This window comes from Panthera onca, chromosome B2, assembly GCF_046562875.1.
Source record: "Panthera onca isolate mPanOnc1 chromosome B2, mPanOnc1 haplotype 2, whole genome shotgun sequence".
Classification (NCBI taxonomy): domain Eukaryota; kingdom Metazoa; phylum Chordata; class Mammalia; order Carnivora; family Felidae; genus Panthera; species Panthera onca.
In genome coordinates this window covers 131,041,543-131,059,686 of record NC_138343.1, presented here as the reverse complement: position 1 = coordinate 131,059,686, position 18,144 = coordinate 131,041,543, and the positions used below count along the sequence as shown (strand labels likewise).

Here is an 18,144-nt window from a genome sequence, read left to right as displayed (position 1 = left end):
CAGATAAAAAGATATGCTTCTCCCAAATATGAGAACACACCAGACATTGACCATAACTACAACTAGGACTCTGGGTAAGTATCTCAGGGAAAAAGTGTAAATTTCTTTTGTGCAATTGTCCATTTTTCACAGTATATAGCTCAAACTCTGGAATGAGAGTTTTAATGAGTTTTAATAGCCTCCAATGAGAAGAGGTTATTGAGTTTTACTCTCTGAAATATTTAAAGCAATGGTCCTTGATTATTTTACTATCCATTCAAAGTACATAAAAGAGAAATGGGACAGGGTTAAGGTTGCCAAGAGGTAAGGGCTTTCCAGTAGGAAGAATCTTCATGCCAGAACACCCCTCTTCCCAACCCTTTCACTTCTTCTGGTCAGAACAAGGAATGAGCTCATATGAGAAAGAATGGTGGCCCAAAGGCAGTTGGGTGACATATTCAAAGTGCTGAAATAACAAGCTGTTGACCAAGAATCTTCTATCCAGCAAAAATGAAAGTGAAATAAAGATATTCCCAGATAAACAAACACTGAGTAAATTCATTACTAGCAGACCTACCCCCCAAAAAAATAAATAAAATAAATATTAACGGTAGTTCTTTAGGCTTAAAGCAAGTTACCCAAGATAGAAATTCAAACACACACACACACACACACACACAGTGCACAAGTAAAGGTAGTTAAAGTAATTATAAAAAACACTATAAATGTATATCTCTTCTTCTTTCTAACTTCAATGATTTAAAAAGCAACTTCATAAAACAATATGCATATAATTTTATGTGAGGACCAATAACACAAGGAAGTGTAATATATTTGACAACAGCACAAAGATGGTGGGTAAGAACAAAGCTGTATCTGGTATGTCAATGACACCAGATGGTAACTTGCATCCATAGTGAAAAAAATGTAGAGAATCAAAAATGGTAAATCAGATGGAAAATGTAAAAATACCTTTGAATAGATTTACTTTTCCCTAGTCAGTTTCTCTAATAGACATAACTTCTAAAGCAGTAATTATGACAATGCATTGCTGAGTTTCTAATATATGTAAATGTAATGTGTAACAATAGTACAAAAGGAAGAAAAAGGAAAGAGAGCTATATAAGAGTAATATATATTTGTATATCTCACTGAAGTTAAATTAGCATAAATTTGAAGTGGATTCATAAGTTAAGATTTATACAGTAAGCCCTTACCAAGCACTAGGAAAATAATGTTTAAAAAATATACTGAAAAAAAAAAAGATTAAAAAAGCAATGGAACAAAAAGACACAAAACACTGGAAAGCAAAACGTAAATTAGTAGCAGTAACTCTATATCAATAATTACATTATGTGTGAAAGGATAAAACAATACAATCAAAAGGTAGAGATTGTAAGTCTAGATTTAAAAAAGTAAGATCCAACTACATGTTGTCTAAGGAAATATTTTACATACAATACAAATATGTTGATAGTGAAAGGATGGAAAAAGAGATATAATGTAGATGGCAATCATTAAAAGGCTGGAGTAGCTATACTCTTATCAGGAATAAAAGCTTTAAAATAGTAAGTCACTTGATATAAAGAGGAATATTTTCTAATGAGAAAAGCATCAATATATCAGAAAGAGACAGCTATTATAAGCATATACACACCTAGCAAGAGAAACTTAAAATACATGAAACAAAAACTAAGTTAAAGGGGGAAAAAGACAATTCAACAAAAATAATGGAGAGACAAAATATCAACAGGATATAGAAGACTTTAACAACAGTATGAAGAAACTACACCTTACAGGCATCTATGGAACCCTCAGCCCAACAACAATAAAATACAAATTCATCTCAAGTGCACTTGGAATATTCCCCAGAGCACAGCATATGATAGGCAATAAAACAAGGCTTATTAAATGTAAAAGGGATGAAGTCACATACAAACTATTCTTAATTATAATAAAATGACAAGAAGATGAGAAGCACAATATCTGAAATAAAAAATGCACATGATGGGATTAAGAACAGATTAAACACTGCCAAAAACAAAAACAAACAAACAAAAATCATGTATTCACAGTCATATCCATAGACAGTGTAGAAGATGAAGCAAAGAAAGAAAAGTGGGAGAAAAAAAAGACATATAATCTCCCTGTGCAAAAATATCAAGCAATCAAACATACATATAATTGGAGCCCAAGATAGAAAGAAAAGAATGATAAGGGCAGAAATAATATTTGAGGAAATAGGGGTGCTTGGGTGGCTCAGTCAGTTAAGCATCCGACTCTTGATTTCAGCTCAGGTCATGATCTCATGGTTCGTGGGATCGAGCTCCACATCAGGCTCTGCACTGACAGCACAGAGCCTGCTTGGGATTCTCTCTCTCTCTCTTTCTCTGTCCCTCCCCTGCTCACGTTTGCTCTCTCTCTCACACACAAAGTAAATAAACTTAAGAAAATAATATTTGAGGAAATAATAGCCAATTATTTTCCAAATTTGATTTGAAAAAACTATGAACCCTTATATCTAAGAAATTTAATAAACCTCAGGTCAAATAAATAAAAGGAAAAACCACATCAAGGTTTATAATCAAATTGCTGAAAACAAGTGATAAAAAGACAGGCTTAAAACAGTAAGAGATTAAAAATACATATTCAAGGAACACAAAATCATAGCATATTTTTTATCAGAAGCTATGCAGGTCAAAAACATAATTGAGTAATATCTCTAAAGTATTGGGAGTTAAAAACAGGAACTATCAACCTAGAAGTCTATACCAGGTAAATGTTTTTTTTATTTTAATTAAGGTAAAATAAAAACATTATAGACAAAAAAAGTGAAGAGAATTTATTCAGCAGACCAGCCTCACAAGTAATGTTAAAGAAAATTCTTCAGAGAGAAGGAAAATAATCCAGAAGAAAATTTGGACCTACACAAAGGAATGAAAAAGTAATTGCATAAGTAATTATGGAAGGTAGTTATTCTCATTTTTAATTTCTTCAACAGACAATTGACTATTTAAAATAATAGTGTATTTTAGACATTAGAATAGAATTAGAAGTAAAATAATGAAACAATAGAGCACACATCAAAAGAGAGAAATAGAAATATATTACTATAAAGTTCTTATACTATATGTAATGTGGTATAATATTCTTAGAATATGGACATTAATAACTTAATGAAACTTATTATAAACCCTAAATAATTATTCATAAAATAATAAAGAATCCTAGCTAGTGAGTCAAAGGTAAAGGTGAATTGGAATGCTAAAATATTTAATTAATACACATGCTGGCACAAAAACAGACACATAGACCAATGGAATAGAATAGAAACCCCAGAACTAGACCCACAAACGTATGGCCAACTCATCTTTGACAAAGCAGGAAAGAACATCCAATGGAAAAAAGACAGTCTCTTTAACAAATGGTGCTGGGAGAACTGGACAGCAACATGCAGAAGGTTGAAACTAGACCACTTTCTCACACCATTCACAAAAATAAACTCAAAATGGATAAAGGACCTGAATGTGAGACAGGAAACCATCAAAACCTTAGAGGAGAAAGCAGGAAAAGACCTCTCTGACCTCAGCCATAGCAATCTCTTACTCGACACATCCCCAAAGGCAAGGGAATTAAAAGCAAAAGTGAATTACTGGGACCTAATGAAGATAAAAAGCTTCTGCACGGCAAAGGAAACAACCAACAAAACTAAAAGGCAACCAACAGAGTGGGAAAAGATATTTGCAAATGACATATTGGACAAAGGGCTAGTATCCAAAATCTATAAAGAGCTCACCAAACTCCACACCCGAAAAACAAATAACCCAGTGAAGAAATGGGCAGAAAACATGAATAGACACTTCTCTAAAGAAGACATCCGGATGGCCAACAGGCACATGAAAAGATGTTCAACGTCGCTCCTCATCAGGGAAATACAAATCAAAACCACACTCAGATATCACCTCACTCCAGTCAGAGTGGCCAAAATGAACAAATGAGGAGACTATAGATGCTGGAGAGGATGTGGAGAAACAGGAACCCTCTTGCACTGTTGGTGGGAATGCAAATTGGTGCAGCCGCTCTGGAAAGCAGTGTGGAGGTTCCTCAGAAAATTAAAAATAGACCTCCCCTATGACCCAGCAATAGCACTGCTAGGAATTTATCCAAGGGATACAGGAGTACTGATGCATAGGGGCACTTGTACCCCAATGTTTATAGCAGCACTCTCAACAATAGCCAAATTATGGAAAGAGCCGAAATGTCCATCAACTGATGAATGGATAAAGAAATTGTGGTTTATATACACAATGGAATACTACGTGGCAATGAGAAAAAATGAAATATGGCCTTTTGTAGCAACGTGGATGGAACTGGAGAGTGTGATGCTAAGTGAAATAAGCCATACAGAGAAAGACAGATACCATATGGTTTCACTCTTATGTGGGTCCTGAGAAACTTAAGAGAAACCCATGGGGGAGGGGAAGGAAAAAAAAAAAAAAAAGAGGTTAGAGTGGGAGAGAGCCAAAGCATAAGAGACTGTTAAAAACTGAGAACAAACTGAGGGTTGATGGGGGGTGGGAGGGCGGGGAGGGTGGGTGATGGGTATTGAGGAGGGCACCTTTGGGATGAGCAATGGGTGTTGTATGGAAACCAATTTGACAATAAATTTCATATATTAAAAAAAAAATACACATGCATATATGCTCATTTATTTTCAACAAATATCAGGCTATTTTAATGGAGAAATGATAGTCTTTTCAACAGAACAGTTCTGGAACAACTGGATATTTTTACTTAAAAAAAACATATATGAAACTTAACAACATATATGTTGTTATGTCACAACATATATGAAAATTAACTTCAAATATATAACTTAATCATATATCTAAACATAGAAAGAAACATTATAAAATTTAGACAAAAATGTTTGTGACTTTGGAGTAGGTAAAGCTATTTTTGATAAAACACAACAAACATAAATCATAAAAGAAGAAATTGATAACTGGACTTTTAAATTTTAAAACATTCTATCTTCCAAAGATACTGTTAACAAAATTTAATTTTCAGACACATACTTAGCAAAAATATATGCTATATATGTTTATTATAAATGATTTGGGTCCAGGGGCGTCTGGGTGGCTCAGTCAGTTGAGCATCCGACTTCGGCTCAGGTCATGATCTCACGTTTCGTGAGTTCGAGCCTCACATCGGGCTCTGTGCTGACAGCTCAGAGCCTAGAGCCTGCTTTGGATTCTGTGTCTTCCTCTCTCTCTGCCCCTCCCCCACTTGTTCTCTGTCTTTCTCTGCCTCTCAAAAATAAAGAAACATAACAAAAAAAAATAATAAATGATTTGGGTCCAGAAATTATAAAGAACTTTCTACAACTTTGCAATAAAACAACCAACCTGATGACAAAATGGACTTACAGATCTACAAAAGATTTCACCAAAAGAGATATTAAAATGGCAAGTAAGCACATAAAAATGTTCAACATCATTAGTCATTATGAAAATGCAAACTAAAACCACAAAGAGATGCCACTGCACACCCACCAGAATAGCTAAAAGTGAAAAGACTGACAGTACTATTTTGGTGAAGATGTAAAGGAATTAGAACTCTCATACACCACTGGGGGAACTGCAAAATGGTACATCCACTTTGGAAAATAGTTTGCCAGTTTCTTGTAAAGCAATCTATAAAGTTAAATACAGACTTACCATGTGACCCATAATCTCACCCTTAGATATTTCTTTAAGAGAATTAAATAGATATATCCACACAAAGACTTATACGTGAATGTCCATAAATGCATTATGCATTATAGTAGAAACTGGGAAAGATCCAAATGTTCATCAATAGGAGAATGGATCAGCAAATTGAAGCACATCCATGCCATGGAATACTACTCAGCAATAAAGAAGCTATGCAAACGTACAACACCATGGGTGTATCTCAAAAGCACTTTGCCAATTAAAATAAGTCAGACATAAAAGACTACATTCCATATGATTTTCTGTATACAATGTTCTAGAAAAGGCAAAAGTGTAATGACAGAAAGCAGATGAGTAATTGCCTGTGTACAGAGGTTGGAAAGGAATGCTTGCCAAGGGACATTAGGAAATGTTTTTCTGTGATGGAAATATTCTATATCATGATTTATATAGTTATGATGCTTAAACAGAGTTATGATGCTTATACAGAGTTACAAGAATCATCAAATGAAACACTTAAAGTTGGTGAATTTCAATAAGGCTGATTTGAAATGTACATACTCCTCCATCTATCCCTGGGCATATTGAATTAGAATTGAAGGGGGGTGGAGCCCAGGAACTGATGGTTTTAGGGTTTTTGATATAGGCAGCCAAGCAGCTGACAAGCACCTAAATCATCAGCACCCAACTCTACAATTAGCAAGAAATGGTAGTTCATTGTTCATCCCTGGGCAACCCTAGACTCAGAGATGACTGGACTAATCTGCCACTTGTGTAAATGTTTCCTACTCTGCATCTTGATCAGTCAGAAAACTAGGACATGACTCTGCTTTTTACAGGTCAAGTCAATAGGCCAGTTTGGGCAGGAATACAGGAAATAGAGCTGAAAATAGTGTTTACTACTATTACTACCACTCCTACTGTCAATATTACTATTATTTACTACTCTCCTCATGTATCTTTACTTTTGAAAGAAAATCTTGAAGCCAAATAAATTTAAGAAATTTTAAAAAAACAGAGCTAAAGTGTCAAAATAACAGGCAAAAAAGTTAAAATTTTCATTCCATTTTCCCTTTCAAATATGTCCTGAGAGGGGCGCCTGGGTGGCTCAGTCGGTTAAGCGTCCGACTTCAGCTCAGGTCATGATCTCGTGGTCCCCTGAGTTCGAGCCCCGCGTCGGGCTCTGTGCTGACCGCTCAGAGCCTGGAACCTGTTTCGGATTCTGTGTCTCCCCCTCTTTCTGACGCTCTGTCTGTCTCTCTCTGTCTCAAAATAAATAAACGTTAAAAAAAAATTAAATATGTCCTGAGAGCAACTCAGTTATTGTGAATGCCACCAGAGTGTAAAGCATGGGTGTAGGCTTCAGAAGGTAGTGGTTCTGAAACTTAACTCATCTTCAGTCTTTACAACAAGAAGAAGATCCAAAGTCTCTCATCAAGAAATTGTATTGACGGTTTGTGGTAGGATCCAGGAATGTGCATTTTTAAGTGCGCATATTGTTTCTGTTGTTCAGCCAGTTTGGGAAGAAACTATCATGTTTCCACAAAATGTATTAATATAAAATCCCTGCTGTCTTTGATCAGCCTCAAACATAAACTTGACTAAATTATAATGACTTCTTTTTCCTCCATTCAAATTGAGCCAGTGCCGTATAGATACAGAGGGCAACCCTAAACCCTTCAGTGTTTCTAGTACTCTAAAGGCAAGGAAAGACCAAGATGTTAGTCATTCAGTTTTTAGAAGTCCATTATCTGAAACATGGAAATAGGTATTGGTGTAAAGGAAGGGTTAAGCACAATGCAAATCAGTCACCCAAATATTGTGAAAATCCTAAGCATTTCTGTGGCTGAGATCTATGCTCACAATACTTGTCAATATCCTCCTACAAATAATGTTTAATCTCCAGAGTACTCTAAACTAAATCCCCTCTCCTTCCCTCGAATATATTTCTCACAGTCTTTTTCTAACAGTGTAATCTTCCACAAAGTTCTCATTAATCTGCGTGTGGAGGAGGAATGTTTTAAGAAAGGGATTGCCTGTCAGCCGGTTAGCAATCATTTTCTGTCCTTGGGAACTTACAGAAGGCCAGGTTATGTATCTATAAGTTGGGACCATCACACATCAGAAAATGCTCATCAGCTTTGCCAGCCTCTTGATTATAATCCATTTTGGTGGAGGTCATGCTTCACTGAAAGTTCACATTTACTTTATAATATATAACCTTTATAATTTTGTCTGAAGGCTGAAAACTTCAGATATCCCCCCCCATTTTTTCCATAATGGAAAGATAGGATCTAAAATAACTCATTTCTCATAAAAAAAAAATAAGTGTGTGAAACATAACACCGTGGTATATCATCTTGTTTCAAGGGTATAAAGGTCACTTTTCCAAATATGTGTTTAGGTTCTAGAAGAAAAAGACAAAAACATTACCTTATATTTAAAAAAAAAAAAGGAAAAATTACTTCTTTTGTTTTAAAATGAAGCAATAGCCATCTTTCCAGATAAAGCAAGTGCTCCTTTCAAGACATTTTTTTAATGTGCTTAAGGTTGTTGTGCTTTCAACTCAAAAATCATGGTGTCAATGTTTTCATGGATCAAGTTTTAGAAGGAATTTCTCTTCAAAGACAAATATTGGAAAGTGGGTCTAGTGGGTTAGAAGACAAGAGTTGAGAGAGATGATAGATAAAACAGTGCCCACCAATAAGGGGTAAGCATTTGAAATGTAAGGACTCTATACTTAATAGTTTGATTGGCCAGGATATAGTAGGGAGAGGGGGCAAAATGAAAGGTTATTGGCTTAATTACCTTTATTGGATATTTCTTTTGTAGAGTGGATAAGTTAGAAGATGAGGCCATAATCCAATAAAAGGGGCTAGGAAATATATAATTAAATATGGCATATCCAATATATTTAATCATGTATTTAATCAGAGGCTCCTAACAAGATAGAATGTAAATCTACTGTAAAGGCTTCCCAAGATGAGGAAAACAGGGTGGAAAATGTCAACGCCTGGCATACAACTAAAGCCAGAAAGCTCTCACTCATCCCCTGAGAAGAGTGTGTCTTTAGGTCCCCACAAGAGATCTACCACTGACACTCAGCTATAGTTTAACAGGCAAGTAGGCATTTTGTAATTAGAAAAATACAACTTAATGGGGTGCCTGGGTGACTCAAGTCGGTTAAGCATCTGACTTTAGCTCATGAACTCTCGGTTCATGGGTTCAAGCCCTGAGTTGGGCTCTGTGCTAACAGCTCAGAACCTGGAGCCTACTTCGGATTCTGGGTCTCCCTCTATCTCTTTCATTCCCCATGCACACTGTCCATCTGTCTGTCTGTCTGTCTCTCTCTCTCTCTCTCTTTCTCTCAAAAATAAGATTTTTAAAAATTTTTATTTTTTTAGAAAATTGTATTTTTAAAGAAAAATACAACCTAAGAGACAAGCAAAAATGAGTTGTAATTTTACAGATGAATTCTAGAGGCTGAGGCTGACTGAAGAAGAACGTCAAACCTTACCATGCTAGATAAAACATACTGATCCTGGAATAGGAAAGGAAAAGCAAGGGCCACACAATGAAACCACTTGCTTTCTCTCTGACTCCCCATGATTTCTGGCACAGTTGAGTTTTTACCACACCAAAACACCTTTTAGGCTTGATGGGAAAATTAACAAGCATATAAAACCTGTCAACTTTGAGGAGGTTATAATTTGATATTTATGTATCTATATGATTTATGGTATTATAGTAAGTTTGAATCTTGTCTCCACCACTTATTAAATTTAGGAATTTGGTATAGTTGTTTAACCTCTCTACCTTTCAAATCAACCTTTCAGGGTTGTTGTGAAGACTGGAGATATTAAATATTAATAGCCTAGTACATACCAAACACTCAATAAATGGTAGCTCTTATGTGTTCATACACATGAACCATGCTCACTTTCACTTTCTTCAAATAAAGGAACAAAAAATAGAAATTAGAACAAATCAGCCGGTTAACAATTACAGTTTTAATAATTATCACTTAAGATTTCAGTGAAATATCGCCCACTTGTTCCAAATTGGCTTCTATGTAAGTATAGTTCCATAGATACAGACTGTGTGCAAAGAGAATTAGACTGTGGAGTCTCATGTTATGATAAAAAATAATGAGCTTGAAAAGAATAGCCCCTTTATTGAATTATCACATAAAACCTTTAATACTGGGAGAGGAAGAAAATTAAAAGAAATAGATAATTAGAAATGTAAAATTTTCTTACAGAGATACTTCAGCTCATTTTCCAAGAAGGTGAATTTAAACAATAAAATAAATTTCTAGAAGAGAGAGCAAACTAAGAGGAAACTAAGGTTAATGCTAATATCTCTTAAACACAACAATGACAACTTGACAGAGTATAATTTAGTGATTAAGAGCATGAATTCTGAAGTCAAACTGCCTAGGTTCAAATCCCAGCTCTAGATTTGCAGCACTTTTTGACAACTTTCCTACTTCTCCATACATCAGAGCGGGAATAATACTAGTACATTTCTCATTATAGTGTTATCATAATTAAATGAGTTAATGTATGCAAAGTGCTTAGAATAGCGCCTCGCATATAGTAGGTCCTAAACAAATGTGATTATCATCATCACCATCATCATTAGAGTTACAGCTATGGTGAGCACAATTCTGAGAATCATCTCAAAAGAGGCGATTTCATAGAGCCAAGATGGAACATTTCTTTAGTGTAATGATTAACTTGTGGTTAGTTAACTTACTTGGTGACAATATTCTGCCAATTTGTCTAAAGTCAAAGGTTTGATTATCTTGTAGGCTGCATTGATTATCTGCTGGCTGCATTCCATGACCACGTGAAGACACTAATACTGACCAGCTGTATTCAACAAATTCTCCTGGTTTTAATAAAGGTTACAGGCAAGAAAATGTAAACTGATTAATCTAAATTCACGAATAATTTTAGAAAAAATTAATGTACAAATATATTCCTATTGATCATAGTTTTGTCACATGGTCTTAATATAAGTTGTTAATTTTGTAGGAAAAAATAGACTCAGAGACAAAAAGTAACTTAAACAAGATCACATGATTACTTGGTGTCAGGGCTAGAACTCTCAGCCCCTATTTCTTTTTGTTTCATTTTTCCATTATTCTATATTCATTAAATATAGAATGCTCTTATTATCTTTGAGAACTTCCTATTTAAAAAATTCTATTTCTGTCATTATAGTTTATTATGCCATTATGGAAAACAGTTTCAATGACAGAATGTGGGATTTTAAGACCATCATAAGACTTTCTTATGAGAAAAATGAAAAGCCATTTTGAGGTATTGAGCACAGAAGAGAGATATTACCTGACTTAATTTTTTTATTATTTACTTTTTTTCCTTTTTTTAACTTGTTTTATTTTGTATTTTTTTTTTAATTTACATCCAAATTAGTTAGCACCTAGTGCAACAATGATTTCAGGAGTAGATTCTTTAACGCCCCTTACCCATTTAGCCCATCCACCCTCCCACAACCCCTCCAGTGACACTCAGTTTGTTCTCCATATTATGAGTCTCTTCTGTTTTGTCCCCCTCCCTGTTTTTATATTATTTTTGTTTCCCTTCCCTTATGTTCATCTGTTTTGTCTCTTAAAGTCCTCATATGAGTGAAGTCATATGCTTTTTGTCTTTCTCTGACTGGCTAATTTCACTTAGCATAATACCCTTCAGTTCCATCCATGTAGTTGCAAATGGCAAGATTTCATTCTTGTTGATTGCCAAGTAATACTCATATATATATATATATATATATATATATATATATATATATATACACATACATACATATACGCCACCTCTTCTTTATCCATTCATCCATCGATGGATATTTGGGCTCTTTCCATACCTTGGCTATTGTTGATAGTGCTGCTATACACATGGGGGTGCATGTGTCCCTTTGAAACAGCACACCTGTATCCCATGGATAAAATGCCTAGTATTGCAATTGCTGGGTCATAGGGTAGTTCTATTTTTAGTTTGTTGAGGAACCTCCATACTGTTTTCCAGAGTGTCTGCACCAGCTTGCATTTCCACTGACTTAAGTTTTTAAAAGATCACTTTGCCTTAAGAACAGATGATGGGGAAGGGCAGGGATCAATTAGGAGGTTATCACCATAATCCAGATGAGGGATGATGGTGCCTTGGACTGGGATGGTAGCAATGAGAATGGCAGTAATTTGTCAAAGTCTGGATATGTTTGGATGGTAGCACTACAACATTTCCTTTTATGTTGGATATGAAACATGAGAGAAAAGAGGGGTCATGAAGGCAAGAGAATATAAATCTTCATTCAGGAAGTTCTAATGCTTTTAACTAAATACCTTTTGCTGCAGTCTAAGCCATGACTTACTCATCCTCACCTCTATGCAAAGAGGTCCATCACCATCTTTGGTGATTCTGGAGGCAGCCAGAATCATACTATGTGCTGTGAAAAATACTGAACAATGGCTCCTGACCTCAAAGGGGTTTATCATTTAGTAAATGAACTCCTCTCCAAATAGAAGAGAGATATATTTAACAGCACTGCAAATGTAGCCAGAAGTTGCACTTGATGTTAAACTATAACCCTTCCGGGCACACCTGCACAAATGAGAGAACCAAGCCCACCAAATGTCCATCTGGGATAGAATGTATTCCTCAGGAAGTGGAAGAATCAAACATCTGAAGGGAAAGCTAATTCTAGGTATGGTGTGGTGTTCCTGCTTGCCTTGGCTCCCTGTTCAGCTCCCTATGGACTCATGTATGAATTCCTATCTCTTCCAGGGAAGGGAGAGAACTGTGAACAAAGAATAGAAAGGGCTATTTTCCCCCAAGTCCTCTAAGATATGAGAGTAACAGCTAATACTACTCTGATAGATGTCCATAGAATATAGCCCAGAAAGGCAGAGAAGCACCAAGTGTGGCAGGCTTTGGCATCTCAAGGACTCCATGCATCCTTGGCAATAACCACCGGTGCAGGGAACAGCATCCTCAGAAGCTCAGGTGTTCATTGTCGTCATGATTCCCTATGATGTGTCATTAGCACCCAGCAGAGATAGGGCAGATAGACAGAGGAATAAAAGAGGTAGATATCACATGTAACTGACCTTTTCACAAGCAAGCATCTGAGAGACTCAGAAATACTTGTCTGAACTCAGCTATTATTAGCAGGTAAGCAAGAGTCAGAGAGGTAAGTTTATATTGTCATCTTTGTTCAGCTTTAAAATAATGATGAAAGGGGCGCCTGGGTGGCTCAGTCAGTTACGTGTCCAACTTTGGCTCAGGTCATGATCTCCCAGTTCGTGGATTTGAGCCCCACGTGGGGCTCTGTGCTGACAGTTCAGAGCCTGGAGCCTGCTTCGGATTCTGTCTCGCTCTCTCTGTGCCTCCCCCACTTGTGCTCTCCCTCTATCTCAAAGTTAATAAACATTAAAAAAATTATGATGGGATGAGTTCTTTACACTCCAGGTACTCACTGCAACATTTTATATAATTATATTTCACAATTAGGCAGTCTATATACCCCAAGGCTCACATATTTGCCACATCTGTTTAAAGTACCCAGAAATCAGGTAGATAGCCTCTTCATGGATGTTAAAGAGAATGAATTCTGGAAAAACAGACAACTGTTCTTTTGAAAAGGGTAAACATGAGAATATTTTTAAGACAAGTGTCCTTCATAAAAGCAGTCATTTTACAAAATCAATAAAAAGAACAAATCTGTATGTCCTGGTACACATATTACCAACCTTATTTTGTATAACACTTCAACAATGCTGCCTTCCTCCCTTTCACTCATAAAGGAAATAATATTCCATTTTTAAACACTCTTTTTTTTAAGACTTGCTAAGTGGCTTCACACAACTGCATCATGTTGAAGAAGCCAAAGTGACATTTTGTGGCACTGTGCCAATTTTACTCAAATTTAATAATTTTTTCTTAATCTTGAATTATATTTGACCTTAATTCCATTTCTCCTCATGAGAGAGTATTTGTTTGTTTGTTTATTTATTTAGTTGTATTTATATCCTACCTTCTTTTCAAAAGTCTCCGGTACCTCTAGTTCCAGATGATGATGAGATTAGTGTTACTACTATTATGGCATTTAACACGTCAAGGACAGAAGGAAAGGTCTGGTGGGGATGTATGTCCAAACCATTACTACTCGGCGTCCTAGAGAAGAGGGTCAGTGGTTGAGGTACTTCAGTAGGTGAGATATAGATTATATTCTAGCCAGTAGAGGAGATGAGAGGAGAAAAGGGAATCTGGAAGATGAATGTGACAGAGTCAGGGATCAGTGGAGGCTTTCCCTTATGTAAATTCAGTAGGTTCCTTGGAAAAATTAAGCAGTTGCTTTGTGCAATATTTTTAGTAGGCAAATTAAACAAGACACCTGTTAGGTCAAAACCCTATGAAAAATACAATGACACTGAAAATCAATTCCCACAAAAGTGCATATCATATGATCCAGAAAGAAGAGCAGAGGTTTTGGAAGCCACCACCTACTGTCTCAGGAGTCACATGCTGAAAGCATCACTCAGCCATCCCACGCGTGCAAAAGAGCACATTGTCAGGTTCCACGGTTCAGCTGCATTTAGCCAGCCCTTCAAATTTCCTATATTAATATATATTTCTATTTTCACTGCTACCCCTCCTCCACCAATACCCCATTAAGGCTTCCATGCTTTTTGAAGACATAAGCATGTGTGTGGTTTAGGGAGCTGGGGGTTGGGAAGGGCCAGAAGCAACTAAAAAGAATAATTCTCCAGAATAAAACATTCTGGCAACAACTTCCCATCTTTTTCTGAAGTAGTCTCATCATCTTGTCATTGACTGCCCTGCTCTTGTCTAGCAGGAAAATGACAATAGCCCTATTCTCCATGAGCTCTAGAGCAAAGGTTCAGCCCAGAAGACCCTGTCTGGAGTCAGGATGTCCAGATTTATGAGAGCAAGTATATGTGAGCCAAAGTGTATGTGTTGGGGGGGGGGGTGTAAGAAAGAGAGACAGAGATTGAGATTTACCTTCCAATGAGGGAGAACTCTCCCACAACACCCAGGCGCCGCATGGCACTCAGGAGGCCTCGGACAGTCATGCCTTCGCAGAAGCAGACAACCACTCTGGCCTTGGGAAGCCTCTCCCGAAGCTTGCGCAGGAGTCGGTCAAAGCTCTTTTCCCCAGCATTGCTGTAGATTTTGTCTGAGTGGGCGATGCAGAGGCCTTCCTGGGCAGCCAGCTCTTTGAAAGCATCCATTCCGCTCTCCCCATAATTCCCTGTCCAGAAACAACCAGCAGATGTTCAAGACAACCTGGCAGCACAGCAGTTACAAGCTTGAATAAAGGCTCATTAGTTGCAAGGAATGGAGAGGACAGACTTGCCAAATAATTTGTAAATATAACTGGAACTGAAGGAAGATCTGGATGGATTCAAGAGAGTAATCAACTGTAATCAAACTATCAACTATGAAAATAATGAGAAACTATCTAACCGGGCATCCACGGTGAAACAAGTTTTGAGAAATAAAGGACTACTGCCCTATTTTACAACAGCAATCAGTAATGGTTGTCACAGATTTTAGCAATGTGGGAAAGATCACCGTGTTGGGGTAAGAGGTCAACCAGCACAACGAGAAGCCCTGTTTATTTGAGGGCTCACTTCTCTGGCTTCCAGTTAAGAGGCAGACACTCATGGTGACAGCAAACCCTGAAGAGTAAGAAAAACGAATGGAACACTTGGCCAGGTCAGAATAAGTAGACAAGACCTAGCTGCATGGTTTAGTCAAAATCCACCATCCTCTGTTGAAGTGATAGGATGATGGGAGATTTGGCCTTATTTAACTATCACTCTAAGATAAAATGTACTTGAAGAACTCATAGAAATCAATGAAATAAAACAAATACCACCTTGTGCCAGTTTCCCATTTCTCTATTTCACTGCTGATTCTAGCCCCCACCTTAGTGTCCTCTGTACCTCTACCCGCTTTCCCCAAGTTTGGGCATTTCGACACCTGTGTAGATGATCCAAAACCACATCCTCCAAGTTTCTCAACCCCCTCCATCCAATGATATTTTCTATAACCCTCTTACCTCCATGGTCACACTTTGACCTTGTTGTCACGAATGTTTCCAATATCTCTGAATATAGATGTCAAACATCCCAGTCTCTGTTTATACCCTCTTACCTTTCAACTCATATATTCTGCTACCCCTACTCCAACATTTCTTCAACTTTATGAAAACCTCAAATCCATTGACTTCCCAATCTTTCTTTCCATCCTTCCTCTCATTTGCCTCTTAGCCCAGCTCATATCTTAAAGGAGTGATTATAAGGATAGGCTGTTTCCTCATAATCCTTATAATCCTCATAATCACTCCCTTACAAATTCCTTAACTCCTTTGTGTCCTCCTGACAAACCTCAATGCTAGTTAAAACAAACCATTCACCTATTCCATGTCTCCACTTGAGGACCTAAGTATGCCTGGAAAAAATTCAAAATCTTGATGACTGGTCTTATTAAAAATTCATAAGCATTCACACCAAAAGGGGCATTCAATATTGCAAGAAAATTATACTACATCTCCTCCATAAATAAAATCTCCTAGTCCTTAACATGATAATTTCATCCTTACTCTTCCCTCCTTAAATCTCCAAACTATTGGCCCCACCTCTGACCCTCATCTCAGCTGGGATCTTCATTTCATATTTCAATAAGAACACAGAAACAATCCAACAAAAACTAACTCAGCCACACATCACAACATCTACAAAGTTTTCTTTGTTGGCACTCATTTCTCTGGCATTTCTCCTGCTGCAAATTTGAAGTGTTTCCATCTTAGGATAGAGCCAACTCTTACTCAGAAATACTAGGTCTCATTGCTTTTTGTCTATTCAAGAACTTTATTCTGCAATTGTCCCCTCTCTTTGCTAAAAATCAACTATTTCCTTCTACTGGTGTCAGTAAAAAATAAAAACTAAAAATTTTTGGACTCTTTTTCTCACTTGAGTTACTATCTCATTTGCCACTCCTACTCACAACCTAGGTCTGTGTGTTTGCCTCAGCATCTGCCATGCTCTCCTTTACCACCCTTCCCATAACCTCAGAATCTTCTCTTGTCAAGGTCACCAAAAAATTCCCTGTTGCCTATTTTATGATCTGTTCTGTCTTCGTCTTTATTTACCACCAAGGTGCATTCAACAGCTGGCCACACCCTCCATGATATCCTCTCAGTATCAGTCTCTGTAATGCATCCTTTCATGATTTACTCACCACTTACTGACTACTCCTTGATGAGCAGAGGATTTTCCTCCTCTGCTCAGCCTAGAATATTGTCATGCCAGGACCTGGTCACATTCAGTCACATTCCTTCAAACAGCATTTGAATATTATGGATAAATCCCAAATGTAGGTCTGCAGACCAGACTCCCCTTTGGAGCAAAAGATAGTACACTCAATTGTACCCTTGATATATCCACTTATAGACATGTTAAAGTTAACACATTTGAAATAGAATGTTTTCCCTCTCCACCTTGTAAATCTGCTCTTTCCAGGCATCTGCTGTTAGTAACTAATGCCATTGCCCACCACACTGCTCAATAACAAAGTTTAGGAACTCTTGATTTCTAGCTTTCTCCCATGTTCCAGATCCATTCCACAGATTGTTCTAAAACATTTCTAAGCTAGTCTCCTCCATTTCAACCTCAGCCATCCTAAACCAAGTGTCTTAGGTCAGGTTCCCTAAAAGCAGAGCTGAGATGAAGCTTCTTGTTCAAGTTACTTATTGAGAAGAAGAGGAGCTAGAGAATCAGGGAAGGACAGGTCAGGAATCCTAAGCAGGAATGTCATCTCAGCTACTGATAAGCTTCAGTATGATTCCACAAAAAAGTGTTACAGCAAAAACTGTAGCACAAAGTTAGCCCCACCTTTAGGCAACAGGACCCCTTTGCCACTCCGTCATTGGCTAAGGTCCATGAGAAGGGAGGGGAGTTGTAGCCTCCCAGGAAGGAGTCGGCCAAGATTTATAAAAGCTTACTTTCATAGTAGCTGGGAGATTGGTGTACAAGGCAGCTACATGTAATCTGGACAGGCCATTAACAGCATCCTCTATTCCAAGTAACTGTCAGTTCTTGCCTTCACAACTATCCCATCCTCTGATTGGTCTCCTTGCGTCTATTCTTGTTCCCAATGATTCATTCCACCCCTAATAAACAGAGTGATCAGTTAAGGTATAAATCAGATTATATCACTTCTCTTCAAAAAGCTTCAATCACTTTCCAGCATACTTAGAATGATACCAGAACTCCCTCTCCCGAACTACCAGCCCTTTACATGGACTGAGCCTTCCAACTTCTCCACTCTCATCTCTGCTCACTTCCCCTCTCCCACCTTCTCTAGACCATAGCCTTCTTTCTCTCCTTGGAATACTGCAA

General features: G+C 37.2%; 1 protein-coding gene across 4 annotated transcripts in view; it reads right to left on the bottom strand.

Annotated features, from left to right (window-relative positions):
* GRM1 (glutamate metabotropic receptor 1) overlaps nucleotides 1–18,144 on the bottom strand; it is a 423,034-nt gene that overhangs the window by 288,206 nt on the left and 116,684 nt on the right. For all 4 annotated transcript variants that reach the window (XM_060616846.3, XM_060616845.3, XM_060616848.3 and 1 more), the window contains exon 3: nucleotides 14,741–14,990. In XM_060616846.3, coding sequence (XP_060472829.1) covers nucleotides 14,741–14,990 — 250 coding nt within the window. The remainder of the gene's footprint in view (nucleotides 1–14,740; nucleotides 14,991–18,144) is intronic.